This window comes from Myotis daubentonii, chromosome 10 (genome assembly GCF_963259705.1).
Source record: "Myotis daubentonii chromosome 10, mMyoDau2.1, whole genome shotgun sequence".
NCBI lineage: Eukaryota > Metazoa > Chordata > Mammalia > Chiroptera > Vespertilionidae > Myotis > Myotis daubentonii.
Window position 1 is genome coordinate 34,866,053 of NC_081849.1, and position 23,095 is coordinate 34,889,147.

At 43.5% G+C, this 23,095-nt stretch overlaps 1 protein-coding gene across 3 annotated transcripts; it reads right to left on the reverse strand.

Annotated features, from left to right (window-relative positions):
• Positions 1-1,484: 1,484 nt before the first annotated feature.
• Positions 1,485-17,639, reverse strand: TCAF2 (TRPM8 channel associated factor 2). Of its 3 annotated transcripts, none has more exons than XM_059712062.1 (8): positions 17,237-17,638; positions 13,978-14,610; positions 9,624-10,615; positions 9,264-9,361; positions 6,150-6,363; positions 5,533-5,772; positions 4,445-4,782; positions 1,485-2,259 (listed from the first exon to the last, which is right to left on the reverse strand). In XM_059712062.1, the coding sequence occupies exons 2-8, from the start codon at positions 14,598-14,600 to the stop codon at positions 2,005-2,007; spliced, it is 2,760 nt and encodes a 919-aa protein (XP_059568045.1). In that variant the 5' UTR covers positions 14,601-14,610; positions 17,237-17,638; the 3' UTR covers positions 1,485-2,004. The 3 variants fall into 3 exon arrangements, with proteins under 3 accessions (XP_059568045.1, XP_059568044.1, XP_059568046.1); XM_059712061.1 differs by having other exon boundaries at positions 13,978-14,613; XM_059712063.1 differs by lacking the exons at positions 6,150-6,363; positions 9,264-9,361 and having other exon boundaries at positions 13,978-14,613; positions 17,237-17,639.
• Between the last annotated feature and the right edge of the window lie 5,456 nt (positions 17,640-23,095).

Consider the following 23,095-nt stretch of genomic DNA (forward strand, 5'->3'; position numbering starts at 1 on the left):
TTTCTTTTGAATTTCAGTAATTATCATAGGACTCTATAGGGTATTTAGTTGGGATAGTAGTTGGGAATCTTTAATCAGTCTTGTATACCTTTATTGAGTACACAAATACCTATGGAAAACTTTTGATGTGCCAGGCACTTTGATATGTATTGGAAATAAAGCCCTGAGAAATGCAGGCTTAGCCCTGCCTTCATGAAATGCACAGCCTAGTGAGGGAAAAGAACATTAAACAAGCATTAATTTCAAATGTGATGAGAATTATTAAATAAAGCATGATGGGAGGCATGACTTCAGGTAAACAGTAAGCATAGGTCATTAAATTGAGACTTTAAAAGAGGAGACATCCAACCATTGGTCATTCTGATCAGATTCCTGTCTTTCCAAAGCTGGAAAAAAAAACCAAATTCTTTGTTTATGACAATTTTTTCCCTCTTTATCCAAAGGTTTCTTTAAAATCAAGACTGTGTCCTGGCTGAGTAGCTCAATTGGTTAGAGCCGTGGTCGGCAAACTGCGGCTCATGAGTCACATGTGGCTCTTTGGCCCCTTGAGTGTGGCTCTTCCACAAAATACCACGTACAGGCACGCGTTACAGTGCGATTGAAACTTTGTGGCAGAAGTTGGTTTTCAGCCTGGGCGAGTCTATTTTGAAGAAGTACTGTTGATATTTGGCTCTGTTCACTAATGAGTTTGCCGACCACTGAGTTAGAGCATCCACCTAAGGTTGTGGGTTAGATCCTGGTCAGGGCACATACAAGAATCAATCAATGAGTGCATAAATAAGTGGAACAACAAATCAATGTTTTTTTCTCTCTCTAAAAATCAATCAATGAATAAAAATGAAAAAAACAACAAGAGTATATGGTTTCAGAATCATGGAATTCCAGAGGCGGAGGTCGTGGTGACCATCTGCTATCTTATCTTTACCATCAGTGGAAAACTGGCTTGTGTTCTCACTGTTACGACTCATGTGGAGCCCACTGACTGTGAGGAAAGTGATGTGAAACCAGCAGGGTCTGCCACAGGGTAAATCCTCTGTGAGCAAAGACAGGGGTCACCTCACTTTAATCACAAACTTACGAGGACTTGAGGAAGGTGGAAAATGTTTCAGTTGAGCTTTTCTGATGACAGGTTTAGATTATAGTCAAGAATCCTTCCAGAGGCAGGAGAAAGGATAGAGGATAGGCTAGGATCTCAACAATGCAGTAGGAGTGACACTGATATTCATTAGAATCTCTTCTTACATGAGGACTGAATGCCAACCTCAGGGTGGTCAACTCAGAAGTGAGATTCAGTTTTCAGGTTGTCCACACAAAACTGGGACCTGGAGAAAGCTTAAGGATACCCTTACACATGGGTACATGTTATGGTGCAAACACATTCACCATTATCAAGTAATACATTTTTATCCCCATGTCATGGGTACCTGAGTCATTATGAGGGCTTTCAGTTTAGATGTATATTGAATATGCTCTGGGGTCAAACATTAAAAGGTAAACATTTATTAAATCACTACTTTTATTTTGAAACAAACAAAAAAAAGAATACAGAAGCACAGAGAGGTTAAATGGTTTTCCATAGAGCCAAAGACTCTCCACTATACCACCCTGTCTCTCCTGCTATTAGAAAAGTTCTCAAAGCACAAGAAATTAAGATCCTTGTTCAGGCAGTAGTGAGGGAGTGATATCAGATTATTATGGTAACCCATGGTCTTTAGAAATATTGGTCAAAAATAGAAACAAAGAGCCTGCAGGACCTTAAGATGCCAAGACGAAAATTCTTCCACTGGAGGACTAGGATGGTGAAGCACAGCTCCTGGGGAGAGTGACCGTATAAGCAGAGAAACAATACAGAGAAGTACCTAAGTATTTTCCTGAGAAAGCTGTCTTCATTTTGTCTTTGGACCTTCACTGCCTTTCTGAAGACAGGGAAGGAAGTAGGATTCAGGATCAAGGTACATGGGTGGTGGAGCTGGCCATTCCTTTCCCCAAGTGACTCTGTACATTTTACTCCTCAGTGTGGATGTGAACCCGCAGGGGGTTTTCTTCCCACCAAGGCAGACAAGCCAGGCTCTCAGCCACTTCCTTCTGGATGGGCCAGCCCCAGGCCTTAAAGAATGGAGCCAGATTCTTCTGCACTTTTTCAGAGAACTTCCTCACCCACAGATTCATTTTGCCAGTGTTGTCTTTGGGGATGCTGGGTAGGGTCTGGTACTCAGCAAAAAGTTGGGTGAATGGCTCCCATCCAAAGGCCTCCTGGAGCTGAGAAGAGAAAGAAGGGGCAGGATGAGACATCAAGTTTCCAAAAGTAACGGCAACATGCTTGTTCATAAGAATATGTCCTTTACGGCCCTACCGGTGTGGCTCAGTGGTTGAATATCGACTTATGAACCAGATCACAGTCGATTCCTAGTCAGGGCACATGCTCGGGTTGTGGGCTTGAACTCCATCAGGAGGCGTGCAGGAAGCAGCCGATCAATGATTCTCATCATGATTCTATCTCTCTCTCCCTCTCTGAAATCAATAAAAATATATTTTTAAAAAAGGATATGTCATTTATGGTGATTATTGCCTCTTAATCATTTATTAGCTTCACTCCTATTATCTGTCCCTGTCTCTCCACCTGACCTCTGCACATAAATACAATCCCATTGGCTCATTCCAACCTCCTATTATCCAGTAATTCCAGAATCTGGCCACAAACCTATACTCCCTGAATCCAGTAGGGGACATCATGAGAACCTAATATCTGACAAGGGGTATATCTCAATAAATGACAGTTATTATTATTGTCTTTAATTAAAAAATTAGATCCCCAGATCCTAACTGTTTTCCTTGGCATCAGACAGGTTTGAGCCCTAGTGAGATGAGAAACCTTCATTTTGTACATATTTGGGATATAGGGAGAAGAGGTTAATAGAGCTGAATTTTGACAGGTGATCTGACAGGTAATAGACAAGATGTTCAAGCAAGTTGAGGCTGCAGGAAGGAAACATGGGGAGGCACAGAAGCCTAGAACAGCGAGATATGCTTATAGCGGAAAGCAGCCTGGTATACTAGAGGGTAATTATGGAGGTGAGGAAACTGGAGCTGGAGCTGGAGGTGCTGATAAAGGGTCTTCTACACTTCATCCTGTCTGGAAAGCAGAACATTCGGAAAGTGTTAAATGTGGAATATAAGATTGTTTTGGAAGGTGGGTGGTAGAGGTAAAAGCAAGATGCTGGAACAATTTAGGAGGCTTCTGGAATAGACAAGGAAGAATAATAAGGACCTGAGTTAAGGCCTGAGTGGGAGGAGTGATGGTGAGCAGAAATCTCTCAGGTACAGAAAGCAGGTGTCTGCTTGTCTTGAGGCAGAGGCTCAGACTCCGAGATGATAAGTATGCCCATAGCTTTTGCAAAATGATATTCAGGGCTCCACGGTGAGTGGGTATGTGGGGAGGGCAAAATTAGGTTTTTAACTTCCAACTTCAATGGCAACCTCCTACCATTTAAGGCCTGTTTCCTTATAGACCCTTGGACTGGCTATATAAGAATACAGAATGGATGCAATGCAAAGTTATTTCATTGACATCCACTCTTTAGAAAATGAGCGAAAGAAGAAACAAAAAAGAGGAACTCATCATTAACTTCTGATTTTAAGTTCTGGGTCCATCCTTTAATGTATGATACTGGATTGGCAGTTTAAACTCAACTTAGCATGTGCCTCTGTGAAAAGTGTCCCTGTCTATAGGGTTAAGGTGGACAGCATAGGAGATCTGATATGAAGAACAGCTTTGACAACTCCAAACTATTAAAATCCCAAGCAGGACTGGGCAAGGAGACAGGGACTTATGTTAATTTCATATAAAGCAGACCTGGTTCAGGGCTTCCTTCCACTTGGTTGGTTGGTTTGTTTATTTATTCATTCTTAAAGCATTTTGGGTTCAAGTGGGATGATGTAAGTCTGAGAATCTCCTTAACAGCCTGATCTCCTATCATGCCTTCCTGCATTTGTCCCATAGACAGACATGTCACTGTTACTATGAAGGGATATAACACTTGACCCATAAAACTAAGGTGTGGTAAAACAAAGCAAAGCGAACAATGACCATTTCTGGAGTACTTATTAGGTGGCCAAGGTCAAAACCAGTGAGTGGAAGAGGTATGATTCAATCTCAAGAAAGCCTAACTCAACTTCTGCCCTTGGTCAAAATACCAATAGGCTGCATTTTTCTCTACTTACTTTTTCATAACACTTTTCATTTCCTCTTACTTATGATTGCAAAATTATAGGAGGCGAATGGGACAGGTATAACTATCTCCATGTAGAAATGTATAAGCTGAGAAGCATCACCATATGGCCCAATCTCTCATGTCCAGGGGAGGTGGTGGGCCTAGGCTGGTGAAGAATGTTACATGACAGAGGGGTCTTATGGCCCCCAACTCACTGAATCTTGGCTCAGTACCTGTAGATATGTTTCCAGAGCTGTCCACACATTCCAGTTACACAGGGGGGCTCCCTTGCCCAGGTGCTCTTTGATCCTCTTCTCTCGTTCTGGAGGGCTCAGAGCAGGGTGGGCCTGAGCCCTGGGGATGCCCAGGACTGTCTCATGCACATAGACTGACCAGAGGTTGCAAGTGGCCTCAGTGGTGTGCGGGGGGAACTCCCACCCATGCCGCTGCTGGTTGTGGCCCAGCTCATGGATGGGTCCCCACAGACCTCTGCTTCTCATGTTGGTCTCATTGATGAGCTCCTGCACCGATTCCAGGTGGCACATGATGGGGTACCCTGAATGCATCCAGCCTGCGAACCAAAAAGAAAGAGAGGAGGCATGAGGTGGGGTACCCAAACCCATCTCCCTTCATTCCTCTCTATTCCAGAATCTCTGTGCTCATTGGAAAGTAAATGGCTTTCCTATATACTTCACACAGGCATTCTTGGTATAATTCATTTCTTCATTTTTGTGTGTTTCCTCTGGGTGCAAGGCTGTGACATTATGTCCTGTGTCTGAATTTTAGATCCTCGAGGCTAGAACAGCATCATCTCTTCACCTATGCAAACCACTGCTGTCTAGATGTATACTCTTTAACAGACAGAATCTTGTCCTTTTTAAAAGATAACACCGAAATTCCAGAGGAATTTTTTCCACTTGGAACCAGACTTCCTTATTTTTTCTTTAGATTCCCTCTTTCCTCTAAACCACTCAATACTTAATATAAACCTCTTTTCTCCCTCTTTTCATTGCCACTCGGACTTATGCTGGAAGGAAATGTTTCTATTTTAGCCTCTCCTTGAAACAACCCTCAGTGTCATCTGTGAACTCCTAGAATCATTTTTCCTGAGACTGTTCTACCCATCCTGTGAAATCTCACCTTGTAGATGTAAATGATTTACCTTCTCACATGTAAACATTTTTGCATCCCATCAAGGCCCACGTCTTTTATGGCTTTTTACTTTTATTGGTAAAATTATGCCTTTCCCATATTGGACATTTAAAAAGGCAAAATGATAAATGGTGTTCACTGACTAGGAGTCCTTCCCTGGAACACCCACCAGCTGAGATTTGTACATCAGCAACAATCCTCTCCGGACGGTGGAACGGGAAAGGCTGAGCTGCCAATCTGGCTATAGCCTGCATCATCTCATCCCAGAGGCGGAGCACAGGCTCAGGGTCCTCCAGGGTCCGGAGGTTTTCAGTTGGCACCGTCAAGATGATGTTGTCTGTTGCCAGCTCTCCCCAGGGAGCCAGGCTCTCCTGAATACAGCTCTTCCACTCCTCCTGGGATGTCTTACCTACGAATAAATACCATGGATCTCTCAACCACTTCCCCAACTTCCCTTGAGCTGAAAAACACAACTTGAACTCTAGGAAGAGGACACTGAAATAATGAATTATTATCATGTGGGTCTCCTAGAAGGGAAGGATAGGCCTCCATATCCTTCCTTTAGTTCTATGAAGGGAAGGACAGGCCTCCAGATCCTTCCTTTGGTTCTACCCTGAAGTCTCCATAGGCACAGGGTGTTCAATTTCTCCTGCCTCCACTTCAACCTTGAACAGTTCTTCCTCCTTCTGTCCACCCATCCCTCTCCATCTCCTCCTTAGCAACCAGCCCCTAAACTACTATAGCATCCTTAGTGCTCCCTCTTCCCTCAATGTTCAGTTCACTTACCCAGCTTGTAATATGGGGCAGGCACAGCACTCTTAATAGTGATGGACATGGGTCCCAGTTTACTGCCTTTGGGCACGATGACATAGAAAAGGCCACCCCAGAGGCAAGAGACTGACTGTTTGGTCTTGTTCATACACCATCGGTGAGACACCATAGGGGCTCGAGACAACTTGCTGGCATTGTTCAAGTCATCGGTGTGGCAGCCAATCTGTACCTGCAGTGTTGTGTACATGAAGGATATTAGAAAAACTCCAAGAGCTCCAATATGGTGGCAGAGTAGGTGGAAGTTACACTCACCTCCTCCCAGGACCAAATCAAAATTAGAACTAAATACAGAACAATCAACCTGAATGATGAACTAAAGACCATCTGAACAGAAGTCTTATCAATAAGGATTTGCAGAATCCACATGGAGACTGGTAGGAAGGGCAGAGAGGTGAAAGGGCTGGTCTTGCAGCCATGTGCAGCAGTTGAGAATACCAAAGGATATCTCAGCTGCAAAGGTACCCCCTGAAGAACATGGGTATCAACTCAACTCGGAGCTCCCAAGCCCAGAGTACCAGTGCTGGCAAGAGGAGCCCACCTAACAGCTGACTGTAAAAATCGGAGTTTAAAGACAGAGAATCTTAAAAGCAGTGAGAGAAAGATAGTTACCTACAAGAGAGCTCCCATAAGCTGTCAGTTATTTCTCAACAGAAACATTTCCAGCCAGAGGGATTGGCATGAAATATTCAGCGATGAAAAGCAAGGAACTAGCCCTGGCCTGTGTGGCTCACTTGATTGAGAGTTGTTTCATGCAGCAAAAGATCAAACTATATTATAGGCCATAGTAATCATAGTATGGTACTGGCATAAAACATGCACATAGATCAATGGGACAGATTAGAAAGCTCAGAAATAAACCCATGCCATGCACAACAAAAGAGGCAAGAACATACAATGGGGTAAAGCCAGTTGATTTAATAAATGGTGTTGGGAAAATTGGACAGGTACATGCAAAAATATGAAACCAGACTACCTCCTAACACCATATATAAAAATAAACTCAAAATAGATTATAGCTTAAATATGAGACTTGGAACCATAAAAACCTTAGGAAAAAACATACTGAAGTATCAGACATTTCTCATAGCAATATTTCTTCTGCTATATCTCCTCAGTCAAGGGAAACAAAAAATAAACAAATGGGACTACATCAAATGAAAAAGCTTTTGCACAACAAAGGAAACCATCAACAAAACAAAAAGACAACCTACTGAATGGGAGAAGATATTGGCCAATGATATATCTGATAAAGGCTTAATATAAAAAAGTTATAAAGAACTCATACAACTCAATGGCAAAAACAAATAATCCAATTAAAAATGGGCAAAGGACCTGAATAGACACTTATCCAAAGAGGACATACAGATGACCAAAAGATATGAAGAGATGCTTAATGTCACTAATTAAAGAAATGCACATTAAAACCACAGTGAGATATCAACTCACATCTGTCAGAATGGCTATCATCAATATATCAAGAAACAACAGGTGTTGGTGAGGATGTGTACTGTTGGTGGGAGTTCAGACTGGTGCAGCCATTGTGGAAAACAGTATGGAGTTTCCTTAAAAAATTAAACATGGAACTGCCTTATGACCCAGTGATTTCACTATTTCACTGGGTTTATATATATAAACTCAAAGCACTAAATCTAAAAAATATATGATCTTTATGTTCATTGCAGCATTATTTACAGTTGCTGAGATATGAAGGCAACTCAAATACCCATCAATAGAAGAGTGGATTTAAAAAAGCTGTGGCACAAATATACAGTGGAACATTACTCAGCCATAAAAAAAAATCTTACCATTTGTGATAGCATGGATGGACCTAAAAGATATTATGCTAAGTGAAATGAGTTAGCCAGAGTAAGACAAATACCATTTGATTTCACTTATGTGTGGAATCTAAAGAACAAAATAATGAACAAACAAAATTGAAACAGACTCATAGATACAGAGAAAAGATTGATGGTTGCCAGAGGGGATGGGGTTTGGGGGACTGGATGAAATAGCTGAAGGGATTGAGAAGTACAGATCGGTAGTTATAAAGTAGTCACGGGGATGTCAAGTACAACATAGGGAATTTAGTCAATAATATTGTAACAACTATGTATGGTGCCAGGTGGGTATTTGAATTATTGAGGGGATACTATGTATAAAGTATATGATTGTCTAACTACTATGCTACACACATGAAACTAATATAAAATAATATTGTATTGTAAATCATAATAGAAAAAAAATTAGACAAACTCCACCTTCCCTTTTCTCTGAGCTACACATGGAAACCTATGATATTTTAGCACTTCAAAAGTAACATGTACTGAAGCACGAAGAGTCACTTTTCTAGGGATTAGAACAACTCCTGAGTCTGATTATGACTAGGTCCCACATGCCTTTGCATCAGGAAGAACCTCTTCTACTGGATGCTAAACCAGTGTGTTGAGTTTGATGCTGAGGATGAGCCTGTGGGGTCCTGTATACAGACAGGAGGTGTGACCACAGGCAGCAGGATCTGGCCTGAGGGGGAGACCTGAGTCTCTCTCCTTTGTCAGGCTTGCCTTTCTCCCACTCCCCGCTCCTCCCTCTCCACCAGGTCTGAAGGACTGAGTACTTCTCTGTTAGGAGTCCTGGACTTGCTTTTCTTAGGTTTAATGTGAGTTCCAGAAAGGAGCCTGATACAAAAGAGACCCTAGCTGTGGAAGGAAGTGACTTTCAGAATTGAGGCAGGAGGAATTTAAATTCTGAGTGTAGTGAGTGACCAGATTAAATATACCCTTCACGTGTCAAGGTAGAGGTAAAACCCAGAAAGGCAGTGAGCTCTCCACATTCCTGTTGGGAGGCAAACATCACCATGTGTGGAAGTTGCGGCTTAGGTCTGAGTGCTGGATCTGCTGTTAGCACTCTGGCGTCGTCACTCACTGCCTTCGGCACCCTGAAATTTAGCTGCATCCCCTGGGAAACCTGTAAAATGAGCTACCCGTGTTCCTGGTAGCATTGCCATGAGCTGGATGAGAATGAAGCAGCCCTGAGGTTTGGGGATGTGGGCAGTGGATGTTCTGGCCTTACCTTCAGGCCGGTATCGGCCACAGCTTCAGACAGTGAGACTTCTGCATTTTGTCCATTTAGGACGTAGAGTCCAGTACTCACCCAGCACTCACCGTTGCCTGAGAAAAGCCATAGGAAAGGCTGAGTTCTCCCCACTGGAGCAGCACAGCCCCTTCCACAGGTGCAGGCCCTTTTCTGCATACCTCACTTAACTTATCCATGCTTCTTGCTCTCATCCCTTCTAAACTCTAAGAAGACCCCAACCCCTTTCCCTGAAAGTAGTTGGTGGAGAATAGAGCTGCCTGCCTGGGCTTCAGCACCTGCTAACCCAACCTTCCCCGGGTCCTGCAAAGCTCCCAGCACTCTCCTCTAGCTCCATACCTGGGTTGTTTCCATCGATGTCCACAGCAATGGAGTGGACTGAGGGGTCCAGGCTGAAGTGGCAGGTCCTGGTTCCCCAACTCTGCACCAGCTTGGAACAGTCAGTCCCAGAATGTACCAGCTCAGTGGCTAGGCAGAGCACTGTAGCCTCAAGGGAATCACTGGCCACTGGGTTTTTCCGGCTCACAGCTGGGAGGCCGGACAACTGCAGCATCTTCCTTATAAGTCGGTGCATGGACATGTACGCAGGGACCCCCTCAGCAGGGATCTGCAGGAAGGCGGCCCCATCACCTCGCAGTTTTGCCAGCCAGCTCTTTTCCAAGTTCCTATTCCCCTGGTTCAGGACAGCCTGGAATTCCGATAGGGCCTTGCGGAAGTGGTAGCTCCGCATCTGAGGGTTGGGGACGGGGAAACACCCTGGGTTGAGAGACTGAGGTAGGATGCTAAGGCCAAAGCAGTTGAGGATGACGTTACCAGGGAAACCAGCCAACGTGGAGTGGCCCGGGTTCTGGGAGGCCCACCACCAGGCCTGGCCCCCGATCAGCAAGCCCCCTCCCTCAGCCACAAACTCCTGTAGCTGCTTAGCCTGACTGTCACTGTAAGCCTTACAGCAGTAGACAGCCAAACCATTTGTCAGATGGGGCTCCAGACTGCATTCCAGGCCATGCTTCGACAGTAGGGCACACAGGTTTTCTAGACTTGTGTTCACCCCAACTTTGCCTGTCTGGCCTCTGGACAGCCAGCGTACAGCATTGAGCAAAAAGGGCCTCATCTTGGGAGCACAGAGCATGCCCTCATGGGCAGCCAGGACCACCCGGCCCTGGCCATAGCGGGCAGCGGCCAGGAAGCAGCCGAGTGAGGCATCTAACCCCAGAGGGAAGGCCAGGGCCCCGTGCACCAGCAGCTGTGAGGGGATTCCTCCTGTCTTGATGTCGAGCTCTGAGATCCCTTCCAGGAGCTGGTGCTGGTCCTGCCTGAGGTCCTCCCCACACCTGGAAAGTGACAAAGGGGTCACAGTCAGTCAATGAACCATTGAAATGAGTTCACTACATAGAGAAATCAATGTGTGGGTACAAAGATTACAAAGTTCATGCCAAGCTCCTTATTCTTACTGATAACATTTAGGATTTTAGTATGTAACCATTTATTTTTTCACATCTAAGGCATATTTTTTCACCTCTTAACAATCGATGGCATATCATTATTTAATTGGCATTGTTTGTTCTTTCTCAGTGACTCATAAAATAATGGTGCCTCTTATAATCCATGTTGTCCTAGATTTGATGAAATACTGAAGAGTAAGGTAGTGACCTTATTTGCACATCTTAAAATCTACATTCTGCAAATGAACTCTTCCCATGTCAGTCAACTGAATGTAGACTAATCTGGCTTGAATTTCCTATATTTTCAAATTGTTAAGCATATGAATGAATTAAATTAACAGAGATGTTCTATTACTCCTGAGAAAGTAGTCCTACTTACACATATCTCAGAGCTAATTTTCTGCAAAGGCGGGCTGTAAAAAACATAAAATTACCCTCACCTTGTGCTAGTTCTGATCTAGGAACACATTACAAATATATTGTTTAACATTATACTTGAAGACTTATACAAATGCACAGTCTTTTTTTTTTTTTTAAATTCTCACTTAAATGTGATGATGTACTTACTACTTTTTATTGAAAAATGTTCAAAATGTAATGAATTCAGAAGAGGTTTTATATTCCAGGATTTTTCTTTTTTAACCCTTTGCGGTCGTATTAAATTTGGACATGGGTGTCGTACTGGTCGGAATTAATTTCCATTGAAAGAGCAGTGATATATAACATGCAAGATTATGAAGGATAAACAAGATTTATTAATTCTTTTTTGGAACTACGTCACTACTAGTAGAATCACTACAAATGTTATCACTTTCTACATCAGAGTCAGTATTCAAGGTGCCAAAATAAAACTCTTCATCGTTACTTTCAGATTTGCAGTACACTTCTTTCGGTAACTTTCTTTTTGCCATTTTGGAGTATTATTTTGAAATATCTTAACAAGCGAGAATGCCTAATTACAGTTAAACGTAAAGCTTTATTTGAAATTCTGTGAAGTATCTCTGAAGCTTTTTGATTTCTTCACTCTCAAAAGGCGACTGCCTCGCCACGGTGTTTTGCATGGTGAGTGTGGAACGACCGCGTTTGTTTATATTGAGTTTCGATATCTCCGATTTGTCGGGGCATTGTTTTAGTTCGTGACAAGGTCGCTTAGACACTTAAGAGCTTTCAGAGAAATTATGAACTGATACATGAATGAATAGAGTTAAGATTCATACGGTTCCTTGCTGTGGTGGCTGAGAGCAGACATAACGACCGGAACGGTAAAAAAGCTTTGGTGGCTGAGAGTAGACAAACGACCGCAAAGAGTTAAAAAAACACACACCCAACTTGCAGATACTCTAAATGCCAAACAACAGGAAACTGATTAAATAAGTTATGGTTAACCCTAGACAGCATACCATGTAGTAATTAAGATGATAATGAGATAGTGGAAAATTTTTTAATCAGATTGAAAGATACTGTGCACTAAATAAGCCAAATTTGCAAAACAAACAAACAATACACCAAACACAAAACAAAGCAAAAACAGAAAACAAAACCAGATACAGAAACAAGATTTAAAGCACATTTATCAAACGTCTTCAGTAATCATCTTAACTATTGGGATTATAGATGATTTGAACTATCTATAAAATTTTGTCTCATAATAAGAAAATTTAAATCAAATGTTTAAACATAGTTTATTCATTTGAGTAGCACGACATTATTGAAAAAAGTAGCTCTTATACAGTTTCTCCTTAATTTCTTCTCATCATGAAAATGAGGACTGTATCTTAGTTTTGGCATCTGACTTTCAAACTAACATGGCAAATGTCATACAGGTTCAGGCATCAGTTCTTGTTTTTTTATAAAAATATGTTTTCATTGATTTGAGAGAGAGAGGAAGGGAGAGGGAGAAACACTAATGTGAGAGAGACATTGATTGGCTTCCTCCTGTACACACCCTGACTGGGACCGAACCTGCAACCTGGACAAGTTCCCTAACTGGGAATCGAACAGTGACCTTTCTGTGCATAGGACGATGCTCAACCAACAGCTATAGTTTTACCTGTAGCTTTCTCTACTTATACAGATTCTAGACTTATTTTGGAAAGTAATGCCACTGAGCTATAAGACATAGCTTGTATGATGCTTCTATGTCTCTGGATCTATTTTAGTTCATCAGTTTATGTTGTTCATTATATTCCACACTAGAGGCCTGGTGCACGAATTTGTGCATGGGTGGGGCCCAGCCAGCCCCGCTCCAATGGGGGCCCATCAGGGCCAGGCCAGCCAGGGGGAGGGGACAGTGGAGGTTGGCCAGCCAGCCACCCCCATTGGGGTTGGGGGGTGATCAGGGCCGGGGCCAACTGCCCCCCCCACCCTGCAGTGCGTGTCATAGCGACGGGTCATTCTGGTCACTTAGGGTTATATATATATATGAAGATATAGATATATAGATAGATATATATATATGAAGATATATAGATAGATATATAGATAGATATATAGATATAGATATGAGTGAGATCATGTGATATTTCCAACCTCGGGGAAGGAGTGGGGGGAGTTAGGGGGAAGAGATCAACCAAAGGACTTGTATGCATGCATATAAGCATAACCCATGGACACAGTCAGTGGGGGCAGAGGGTGAGGGCATGTGCCAGGGTGTGGGGTGTGGGGGGGGGGGCAAGTGGGGAGAAGTCAATGGGGGAAAAATAATTCATATGTAATGCTTTAAACAATAAAGAATTTAAAAAAGACACTATCTTCTCCCATTATATCTTATTAAGAAATGTATTGCCAATAAAATTTTAGTATTTTTTTTAAAAGACTTAGCTTATAGACTTGGCTTCCATTCTTAACTGTTATCCCAGAATCTTCTGAAAAGCACCTCCTGAAATTTCACCTAATGATAGAAAACCTTCAATATGGAGAGCCATCATTAATGAAATTAACCTGAGGGTTCGCACTCATGTGCTTATAAAAATGTCTAACTGCTACCATCCAGCTGAGTGGGTGACTGATGGGCCCTGGTTCTGGTGGCCAGGGTAGGATCCTGCTTCCTTCCTTGACCCAACAGCTTACTGACCTTGTGAAAATTACTTCCCCTCTCAAAGTTGCCATTTGCTCATTGGTTTCTGGGCTTATTAAATAGTGATCATGATCTTTAGGGAATAATGGAGACACTGTGGCAAAGGGAATGGAAAGTTAATCCTCATTTTGATAGGGTCATTGGGAAAGACTCCCTGAAGGGACATATTACTCACCTGACCTGGAGTGGGATCTTGGGCACCTTCTTAGAGACTTTGAATGGGCCTCTGTCCCCATAGGTGTCGGTGAAGTACACTCCAGCCACACTGGTCACCAGGTTCCCAGGGAACCTGGATAGCACCTTGTCACAACCGTGCTGATGGGCCCAGTACCAGGCCTGGCCCCCAATGAGCAAGCCCCCACCACGTTTCACAAACTGGACCAGCTCTGTAGTCAGGGTTTCATTGTAGGCATTGATGCAGTAAACCCCTGAGAGGTCTCCCAGTTCTGGCTGAACCTGTGCCTCAATCCCAGAACCCCGCAGGATGGTAACTAGTGGTTCCAGGGAGGTGTGCACTCCCACGGGAGCCCCAGGAGAGGGACAGAGCCAGTTTACTGCATTGAGAAGAAATGGAGCTAAGCAGGCATCCAGCAGGTAGCCCTCATGGGACACCACCACCAGGCGGCCTCGGCCATAGGAGGATGCAGCAATGAGGACCTGGCCCTTCTTATTCACCAACACTGGGAAGGCAGCCTCTCCAATGAGAAGCAGTTCACACGGGATGGGACCTTCAGGGACATCCCAGCTCGTCACTCCATTTAGAAGGGCCTCGAAAGCCACCATGGGAGTTGTTGCCATGATCACTCAGCTGCTGCAGAGAAAAGCAGACAGTGATCAGAACAGGTGAAGCAGTGAGTGAACACAAGAAGGAATGAATACATTCGGACGAGAACCATTTCTTGGGTCCCCAATATGTGCCAGCACTGGTGATGCAGCAAGGAACAAATCAGACAAGGTCCCCACTTTCCTGAACCTAGTATTTTATAAGGGGAAGGACCATAAATAGGTCAACCAACAGATCAATAAAATGCAGCGATTAATAAGTGTTATGATGAAAATAAAACATAGTGATGTGTTGAATGACTGGAAAAGTGCTTTAGACTCGGTGACAGGAAGGCATTTATGAGAAAGTGACATTGAAGCTGAAACCCGACATGTTAGTTGAGGCTGACAGGGCGCTGCCGGAGAAGAGCAGTTCCACAAAGAGAAGTGACAGGGAGGCCGCAGAGAAACGGGTAGGGAGGAGCAGGACCTGAGTGGAGTGGGGAGGGGCTGATCCTGTGGGGCCTGGTAGATCAATGCAACTGGTGACTTGTATTTCAGTTCCCTGGACAAAAACGTTAGGTGACCTTTCAGAAACTGCATTTGTTCTGATAGCTTCTTTGACTAAACGAGTTAGAAATGCCTCCCAATTTATCCTAACTAGGGAGTTCACCACCTCCATTTGGGTAGCATTCTGTAATTTCTGGAGCTCTTTTAAAATTCGCTGCTCCTAAAAGTAAGCTCATTATCCCCCTCAGAGCAGGTCCTCTAAATAAATTAATGAAGCCTCAGTTTCCCCATTTGTAGAAAAAAATCATACATCTCTTAGAGGATTGTTTTTGAAGATTAAGAGAATGCATGTAAAAATGCCTTTTCCTGGGCTGGGTCCGCAGTGGGCACTGAGAAAATGTTTCTGTCCCTTCGCTTCCCTTTGGATCTTCCCCAAGTGACAAGGATCCTGTAGTAGATGCGTAGGTGCTGGTGCCATGTCCCCTCCGCCCACTTCTAATTTCAGTGGCTGCTTGAGATGCATCCTAGAGTCCTCAAAGGGTCCTCGGAGGAACTGAGTTATGGCTGCCCACAGTGGAAAACAGCTCAGCTACATGCCTCATCCTTCACTGCCTTTCCCACCTTCCTTGTCTCCTCCTCCCATGTCCTCACTCTGGGTTCTGAGCTCACTTCCCAAATAAGCTACCTGTACTCAAGTTCTTCACCAAGCTTTGCTCTGGGGAAGCATCTAAACTAAGACAGATACCAAAGCTCTCTGCTGCATTTGCCGCCTTCCTCCCTTCTGTTTCCACCTCATTCCTTCATGTCATTCCCTTTAGTTTACATCCATATATATCTAGACGGGACCAAGTTCGTTTCTTCCCAGGATGTATTCTTATCTACATCTTTCTCAAGCCATCCTACAGACATCTCTCCCTAATAAGAGCCCTCCACTTTCATCCACTGTCCATATGGCAGAAGTTGAGTGCCTCACTTTGGGTTTTCAGGTCTCCAGGGCCTGGACTTTGCATTTTTTTTTCTGCACTTCCCTTTCCTGCTATGTTGGTTCTCCACAAGATCTCTAGTTGGCTTGACTTGTACTTCCTGTAAAATTCCAGGGTGTTTTTTTTTTTGTTGTTGCTGTTAGTTCTCACCTAAGGGTATTTTTTCCATTGATTTTTAGGAGAGGAGGGAGGGAGGGAGAGGGAGAGGGAGAGGGAGAGGGAGAGGGAGAGGGAGAGGGAGAGGGAGAGGGAGAGGGAGAGGGAGAGGGAGAGAGCGAGAGAAACATCAATGTGAGACACATTGACTGGGTACCTCCTGCACATGCCCCTGTAACCGAGTTATGTGCCCTTGACTGGGAATCCAACCCTTCTGTGTGGGCGGAGGCTCTAACCATTGAACACACAGGCCAGTGCTTTTTTTTTTTTTTTTTTTTTTTTAAATCTACCATCTCTTTCTCAGTATTGCTCCTAGGACAATAAATTCACAAAGACAGACATCTCCTGCCTGGAGTGTGTGGGTGCGCAATCCCAGCTTTTGGGTTCAGGAGTGGGAAAGGCAGGAAAGAGTTCTGGTACCTGAGGTCAATATCCTGTTCATTCCCTCTGAGATGACAAGTGAAGTCTTTCATTAATCTGGACAGCCCTCATTTTACAGGAAAAACACACAAAACACAGGAGATGAGTAATATACACTTGGGACGCTGACCCCCCAACTCTATAGACCAAAGTGCGCACGCACATACACCCATCTTTGCCAAATTCTTGACTCACAAGTTCAATGGGGCGAGAGAAAAGTGTCTTGAGACAAATAGTGAATACTATCCGACCGGCGAAACAAAACGAAATAAAAACCTGGCGGGAAGAAGAGAGACACCCTGATAAAAGGAAATTTCCGCGCAAGCGCCTGCCACCCGGGGGCTGCAGTGTGTAGGGTGCTTGGGCACCCAGCCGGAGCTCGGATTGAAAACTCAGGCACGAAGGAGGAGAGATAAACCAAAGAACTTATGTACTTATATGCGCAGCCCACAGACACAGGCAGTAGGGTAGTGAAAACCTGGAATGGGTGGGTAGAGTGAGAGAGGAGAAGGGGAAAAGGGAGGGGGATGGGAGATATCTGTAGTACTATCAACAATAAAAAATATATTTAAAAAAAGAAAAAGAAAAAGGAAGAAAACTCACGCTTGAGTCTTCCGGGTCGCGACGCTGGCTCCGGTGCAGGGACTAATGCAGGCGGTCTTGGCTGGTGGCCGGTGGGGCGGGACTAGGTGAGACTGGCGGACACGCCCTGGAGCCAACCTCCCTCTGTCACTCCCCGGCCGCTACACGTGGGGCGACCCAGCGGCAGGGGGGCGTCTGCAGAGTGAGTGGGGGTCACTCCGGAAGATGGGGTCCCGACCGAAAGGGGCTCTCCCACATCCCCTGAGTGGTCCCGGAGTGCGAGAGGGCACTCTGCAAAGTTGCAACGCAAGTGTGCAATAAACCAGATTCTGGGCCGACAGTGCCCCAGCAGCAGCTGAACGCACTGCAGAAGGTGGAATCGCGTGGCCCTGAGGAATCGGGCTCTGTCCTCTCTGGTCCGCCCTCTCTGGTTCCGGGGTGTGTCACCCGTGAAGTCACCACTGCTGGGCAGCTCCTGCGTTGAGAGTCTGCCCCCTGGTGGTCAGCATCTGCCATGCAACCTGTGCTGGGGCCATTCGCAGAGATCCAGGGAATTCAGCAGAGAGAACTGGGCCTGGGATTATACACAGAAATCATGCCTAGTGATATTGCTGCTGGAAAGGAACTGTGCCAGTTACATCACCACACACATAAGTCCCTGCTTGGCTGCAGAAATTACCGCTAAAGCTAGCGAGTAGCTGCTGCTTGTATTTCACCTAAGGGGTGGGAAGGTGAAAATCAATGTGGGAGAGTAGTACTAGGAGATTTGCGCGAATCTGATTTTACACAGCTTTGCATAACAGATACACCATTTTTAATTCAGTGAAGCTTTATTTTGCTTTGATTTTAGGGGGAGAGAGAGGATACAGGAAGGGTAAGTGTTATGACTGGAGGATGATTATGGAGAAGGGGATTTTAGACCCCTTATTTTCTAAAACTCCCATAGGGGCTACCTTTGGTTTTACAGGTAAATTATCACTCTGTTTTTAAAGTTATCAGATGTACCTATTTTTTAAGAAAAGGTTTATGACTGTATCTTCATAAACATCATTTAAAAGCAGCAGCAGTTACTCCCACAAACATGTAGTGGACTCTTCAGTCATAAACTCTTCTGTCTGGGGGCTTGTCAAGATCAGTCTCTTCACCACACCTGTAGGTCATGCTCTTTACAAAACAGATAGCCCCTCCTCCAGGATATTGCTGTCCCGTTCCCTCTCCTTTTTGTGTTTTCATTTTTGTGATTTCTTTCCTAGACTAAAATATAGATTGGTTAAACTCCCTTCCTTGCATCCCTGTGCAGAAGACACCATTTCTTCCCCATGGTTCACCCACTCCTTTGTCAAGAATGAGGCTCAAACCTCAGCTATGCAGCCTCTGCTTCTACCACTTTATTCCTTCCAAGGTCACCAAGGGACTCCTTTCCACACTCCATCCTTACCGCTTGCCTCCAATGCACACTTTGCAGTGGTGACTGATTCATTGTCAGTCTTTTCTCTTAAATTGACATAATGCTATATCATTACTATACTTCTCTTTGGAACTGTACCAAACCATACTTTCAGTATTTTAAAATAGTTATTTTTTCTTTGAGAGTTGGAGCAACCAGGAATGAAGTGCTGATTCTTATTTTAATACATCTTGAACTGCTTCTTGTTATCGACCAAACTGTGTTCATCTCTTCCCCAAATTTATATTTTGAAGTCCCAGTCCTCAGTACCTCGGCCTGGCCTCGGAATGTAACTGTATTTGGAGAGAAGATCTTTAAAGATGTGATTAAATTAAAATGAGGCCAATGAGGTGGGGCTCTAATCCTATATGGCTGATGTCCCAGTAATAAGATGAACACTGCAGTTAGTGTTCATTCTAAAGTTCAAATCTGGTTATGAAAGTTCCTGCATACTTCTGGCTTCCCCCCTGCCTTGGGCTATTGACTTAGATATCCAGCCTCCACATGGATTGACCTTTGCTCAATTCTTCAGCCTGATTTAACACTGTGGTTTCTCTTTTCTCCCAGGACTCTACCCGCTCCTAAAGTGAAATTTCCTTCTCCTAGAAAATGACTTTTTTCTTATCTTAGCTCAGTCACCACTTCCCTAAAAAAGACTTTCCTAACCTGCAAACTATACCAAAGCCTCTTCCTGACTACACAAATACCTCTCTTCTTAGTTCTCATCTAGCATGTAATTTTATATTTAGTTGTATAGTCCTCTGGTTACTGTTGGCCTCTCTTATAGGATCTCATGCTGTGAGTATAGAGTTTGCCTCCGTTTGCCCACCATTGGGTCCTCGTTGCCTGGTTTCATTTCTGGCATGTTGGAGACTCTAGTTTCTTAACAAATATATAAATGTATATTGAATAAATGAATAAGTATATAGTGAATGTTCAAGAAATTTCTATTCTATTAGTGAGTAATTAACTGAGTATTAGAAGGACTAATGGGAGCCTGTTTGCCACAGGACCAAATGCAATCAGGTTTCAGAAAGAAAGAGCAAGGAGAAACCCACACAAGGGAGACAGTTTGGATAAAACCTTTCAGGATTTTGAATACTCAGGATGGAAGCCCAATGTGTGGTGAGGTTAGTTGAGTTCTTAGGTCTCATATCAGGAAACAGTTGTCCTTCAGGAAGCCAAATGAGAGATGGATACAGGGGGAGTGGGTCAGAAGTGTGACATGTCAAACGCTGAGCTCAGGATCTCTTCTGTGTGTTTGTGCTCTTAGCTTTTAACCAGTCTCTCATGAGAACCATGACTTCTTGATTCATAGGTTGATGCTCAACTGCTGAGCCATGCTGCCTGGGCCCACTCTTGTAAAGACTCCTGAGCATATTTTGGTGTTGATCTAATAGAAGAAAGAGCTTTGAGCAAAGGTGATTTTTCCAGGGCCAGAGAGCAAAAGCAAGCCCACTATCAACAAGGTAATTGCCCTTTGGGATCAGGAGTTGGCCAAAAAATGGAAACAAAACAACATAGGATTCAGAATAAAGGCCTGTTTAACACCTGGAAATAAAAGATGGTGACTAGCATGGGTTCTGACTAAAGGGTCATTGCTCATGTGGAGGTGTAGATCCCAGACCTTACATCCCACTGAAGGGAAAATAGAAACTACTCCATGAAAGTCAGCCTATTCTCATTGAGCACATATTCTGGGAGGCATTTCAGGAGATGGCGATGATCCTATGGTCAATAAGTCTAGAGGAGAGCAGGCATGAAAAACAGCCATATCAGATCAATTTCACAAATACACCTCGTATATATACGAGGGAACAGAAAGAGACAAGCAGTTGTTTCTAATTCAGCTTTCAGAGGAGAACTTACAGAGAAGGCAGCACTAAAACTTCGCTTTGGAAAAATCTATATGACCTTTGTGGGCAGAGAGAGCATTGCAGTATAAGACTGCATCACAGGCACAGTGTGGAGATGTGAAAGTGAAAGGCTTGATTTGAGAAAGACCAATTGTTCATGGTGATTGACACTTGTTAACAGGACTCACGTAGTGCTAGCTCTGAAGAGACCCTGGGCCAGGTGTTGAGGTTGTATGAAGGAATCTGGATTGTGGTCTACAGTCTGGAGAAAGGTGCTTAAGAGATGCCAGGTAGGAAACACTGAGGCCACCTCCTCAACTCTGTTCCCTATTCCACCCTTATTGTCCTTTCTAACCAAACCCCAACTCTGTTCAGATAACCCATCTCTTCCTTACAGCATGCAGGGGAAAGTGAAGCCATTTCCAGTTCCAAGGCTAGATATGAATGGGCTTAAGCCAGGCATGCTAATGCATATCCTTTGCACTGCAATGCCTGCTCTTTCTGGATTATAATCAATAAATATACATAAGCAATATGATACTTAATTGTGCAGGATATGCAAGAGGCATACACAAATCAGAATTGTTATTGTAAATCAGTCCATTTTTTGTCAATTAGAAGAAAATCCCTTCAGGAATTCTCACTAAGCCAAATGCAAGGATTACTTCATAGATATGATTTCCAATATGGGCCAACATGAAGAATTACTGGCTGCCTTCTTCAATTATTTTTAGTTATATGTTAAATTTATGTGACCCATATATTCTTTCCTCAAAGGCCCCCAAGAATCTGGAAAGGATTAACCAGACTCTAATTTAGGAATAGAGATGGATGAGTCCATCTGTGTGCATTTACTGGCATGAGTCACTGGGGAGGTTGACTAAGTCACTATTTAAGATGATCCAGAACAGGTGTCTACAACTGTTTTAAGAATAAGTACTGTGGTGGCCATGAAAATGGCCTGCTCAGGTCTCCAACTTTGGGGATTGACAGTCCCAGCTGGTGGCTCTGGAATCCTGGACACCAAGGCCAAGGATGATAACCTTTATTCAAATTATAGCATGGTCCATCTCTAAGGGCAAGTGATTAAGTGTGGTGGGGGTACTAAGGTAGGCCCATTCCAGGGAGACATGGGACTCTTCTGATGGCTGACTTTGGTTCGAGGACTCCCCCTTGGCCTTGACCAAACTTTCTGAGTCCTGCACTGCAGTGTAAGCATTTCCTTCCTTTGCTCTCTCCCATATCACATATCACAGTCTGATGGCTCTCCTAGCATATTTGATCTCATCTTGGCTTCTTACTCCCAGAGGACCGGACTAACACAAGTACTGCTAAAACTATATCTCCCAAATTAAAACACTCAAGTGTATTTATTAAAATAGTCTTATAGTAAGAATAAAGAGCAAAGACATTAATTTGAGAATATTTATGAAAGACTTAGCCACTACATTTCCATTCTCTAATATGTGTATGATAACCTTTATTCAAATTATAGCATGGTCCATCTCTAAGGGCAAGCTCCTGTCTGCCTATTTAAAGCAATGAAGCTGAAGTTTGCTGCTTCTCTTGACAGGTGGGCAGCCCTAATTCAGAGTTATAAAAATTTTCATTCTCCTTTGGTGTATTTGTGAAATTAACCTGGACCTGTATTTTCTTTTGGGGTCATAAGTATGTGAAACATATATTCTAGGAGCCAATAATATTCCAATCACAGAGGATGTCCCAGAACCTATCACTGCCACTCCAGAGATAGCCATGCTGAAACTCTCTTCCTCCAGTAAGGAATAAGGGAGTGATTTTCTTATATTCCTAAACTCCTCCCATCACCAGGTTAAACATGAAGTTTAGTTTTGCACTGAAAATTTCAGTTGTCTGAAAGCCAGTGACTTAACCCAAGGCTGAGAGTGGATGTTTTTCCTCTGGCTCTGAAATATCAGACTCACTGGGTAGGCACACAACAGCTCCAATTTCCTATAATTGCACCTACACCAGTGTGGTTTATATGTCTTCACATATAATCCTATAAGGGTTGCAGGTATCAAGATGCTAAAATGTTAGTGTGTGTGGATTGTGAGTCATGGAAGATCAATTATCTCTATGACAAAATTCCTACAGAGAAAGAATGTGTGAAAGTTCCTAATTTTATGGCCTAAACATTATTTTTCCCCCCTGAAAATGTAAACAAGTCTTTCCAAATTCATTTATTCTAAAGGCCCTGTGACATTAAGGTCTTCCTTTCAAGGCTTTGGGGAGGGAGGAGAGTAGGGAGGATATGAAAGGAGAAGCCAAGAATAACTGAGTCTAAGTTTCCCACTACTTTACACATCAAAATGTAAGACTAAAACTTTCATTGCTATTCAAATTTATTCAGTTGTTTCCAGATCAGTTTTCTCCATATGAATTTGGTTACAAATTCCACTTGTTACTAGATTCATCAGGCCATTGACAGGGGCCCAGAACTTAGTATATAAAAAATATAGAGTCATGTCTCCATTCAATATCTTTGGCAGAGGCCATAGTAACCATTGAGATGAGCCCCTCTTTCTCCTTAGTCATAGAGAAATTTCACAGGGAAGC

Excerpts from the sequence above, each read along its gene's own strand:
- TCAF2 (XM_059712062.1), bottom strand. The coding sequence starts at position 14,600 with ATGGCAACAACTCCCATGGTGGCTTTCGAGGCCCTTCTAAATGGAGTG. Across the intron at positions 9,362-9,623 it reads CATCGATGGAAACAACCCAG|GCAACGGTGAGTGCTGGGTG; the intron begins GTATGGAGCTAG and ends GGCTTTTCTCAG. Across the intron at positions 5,773-6,149 it reads TGCCCCATATTACAAGCTGG|GTAAGACATCCCAGGAGGAG; the intron begins GTAAGTGAACTG and ends ATTTATTCGTAG.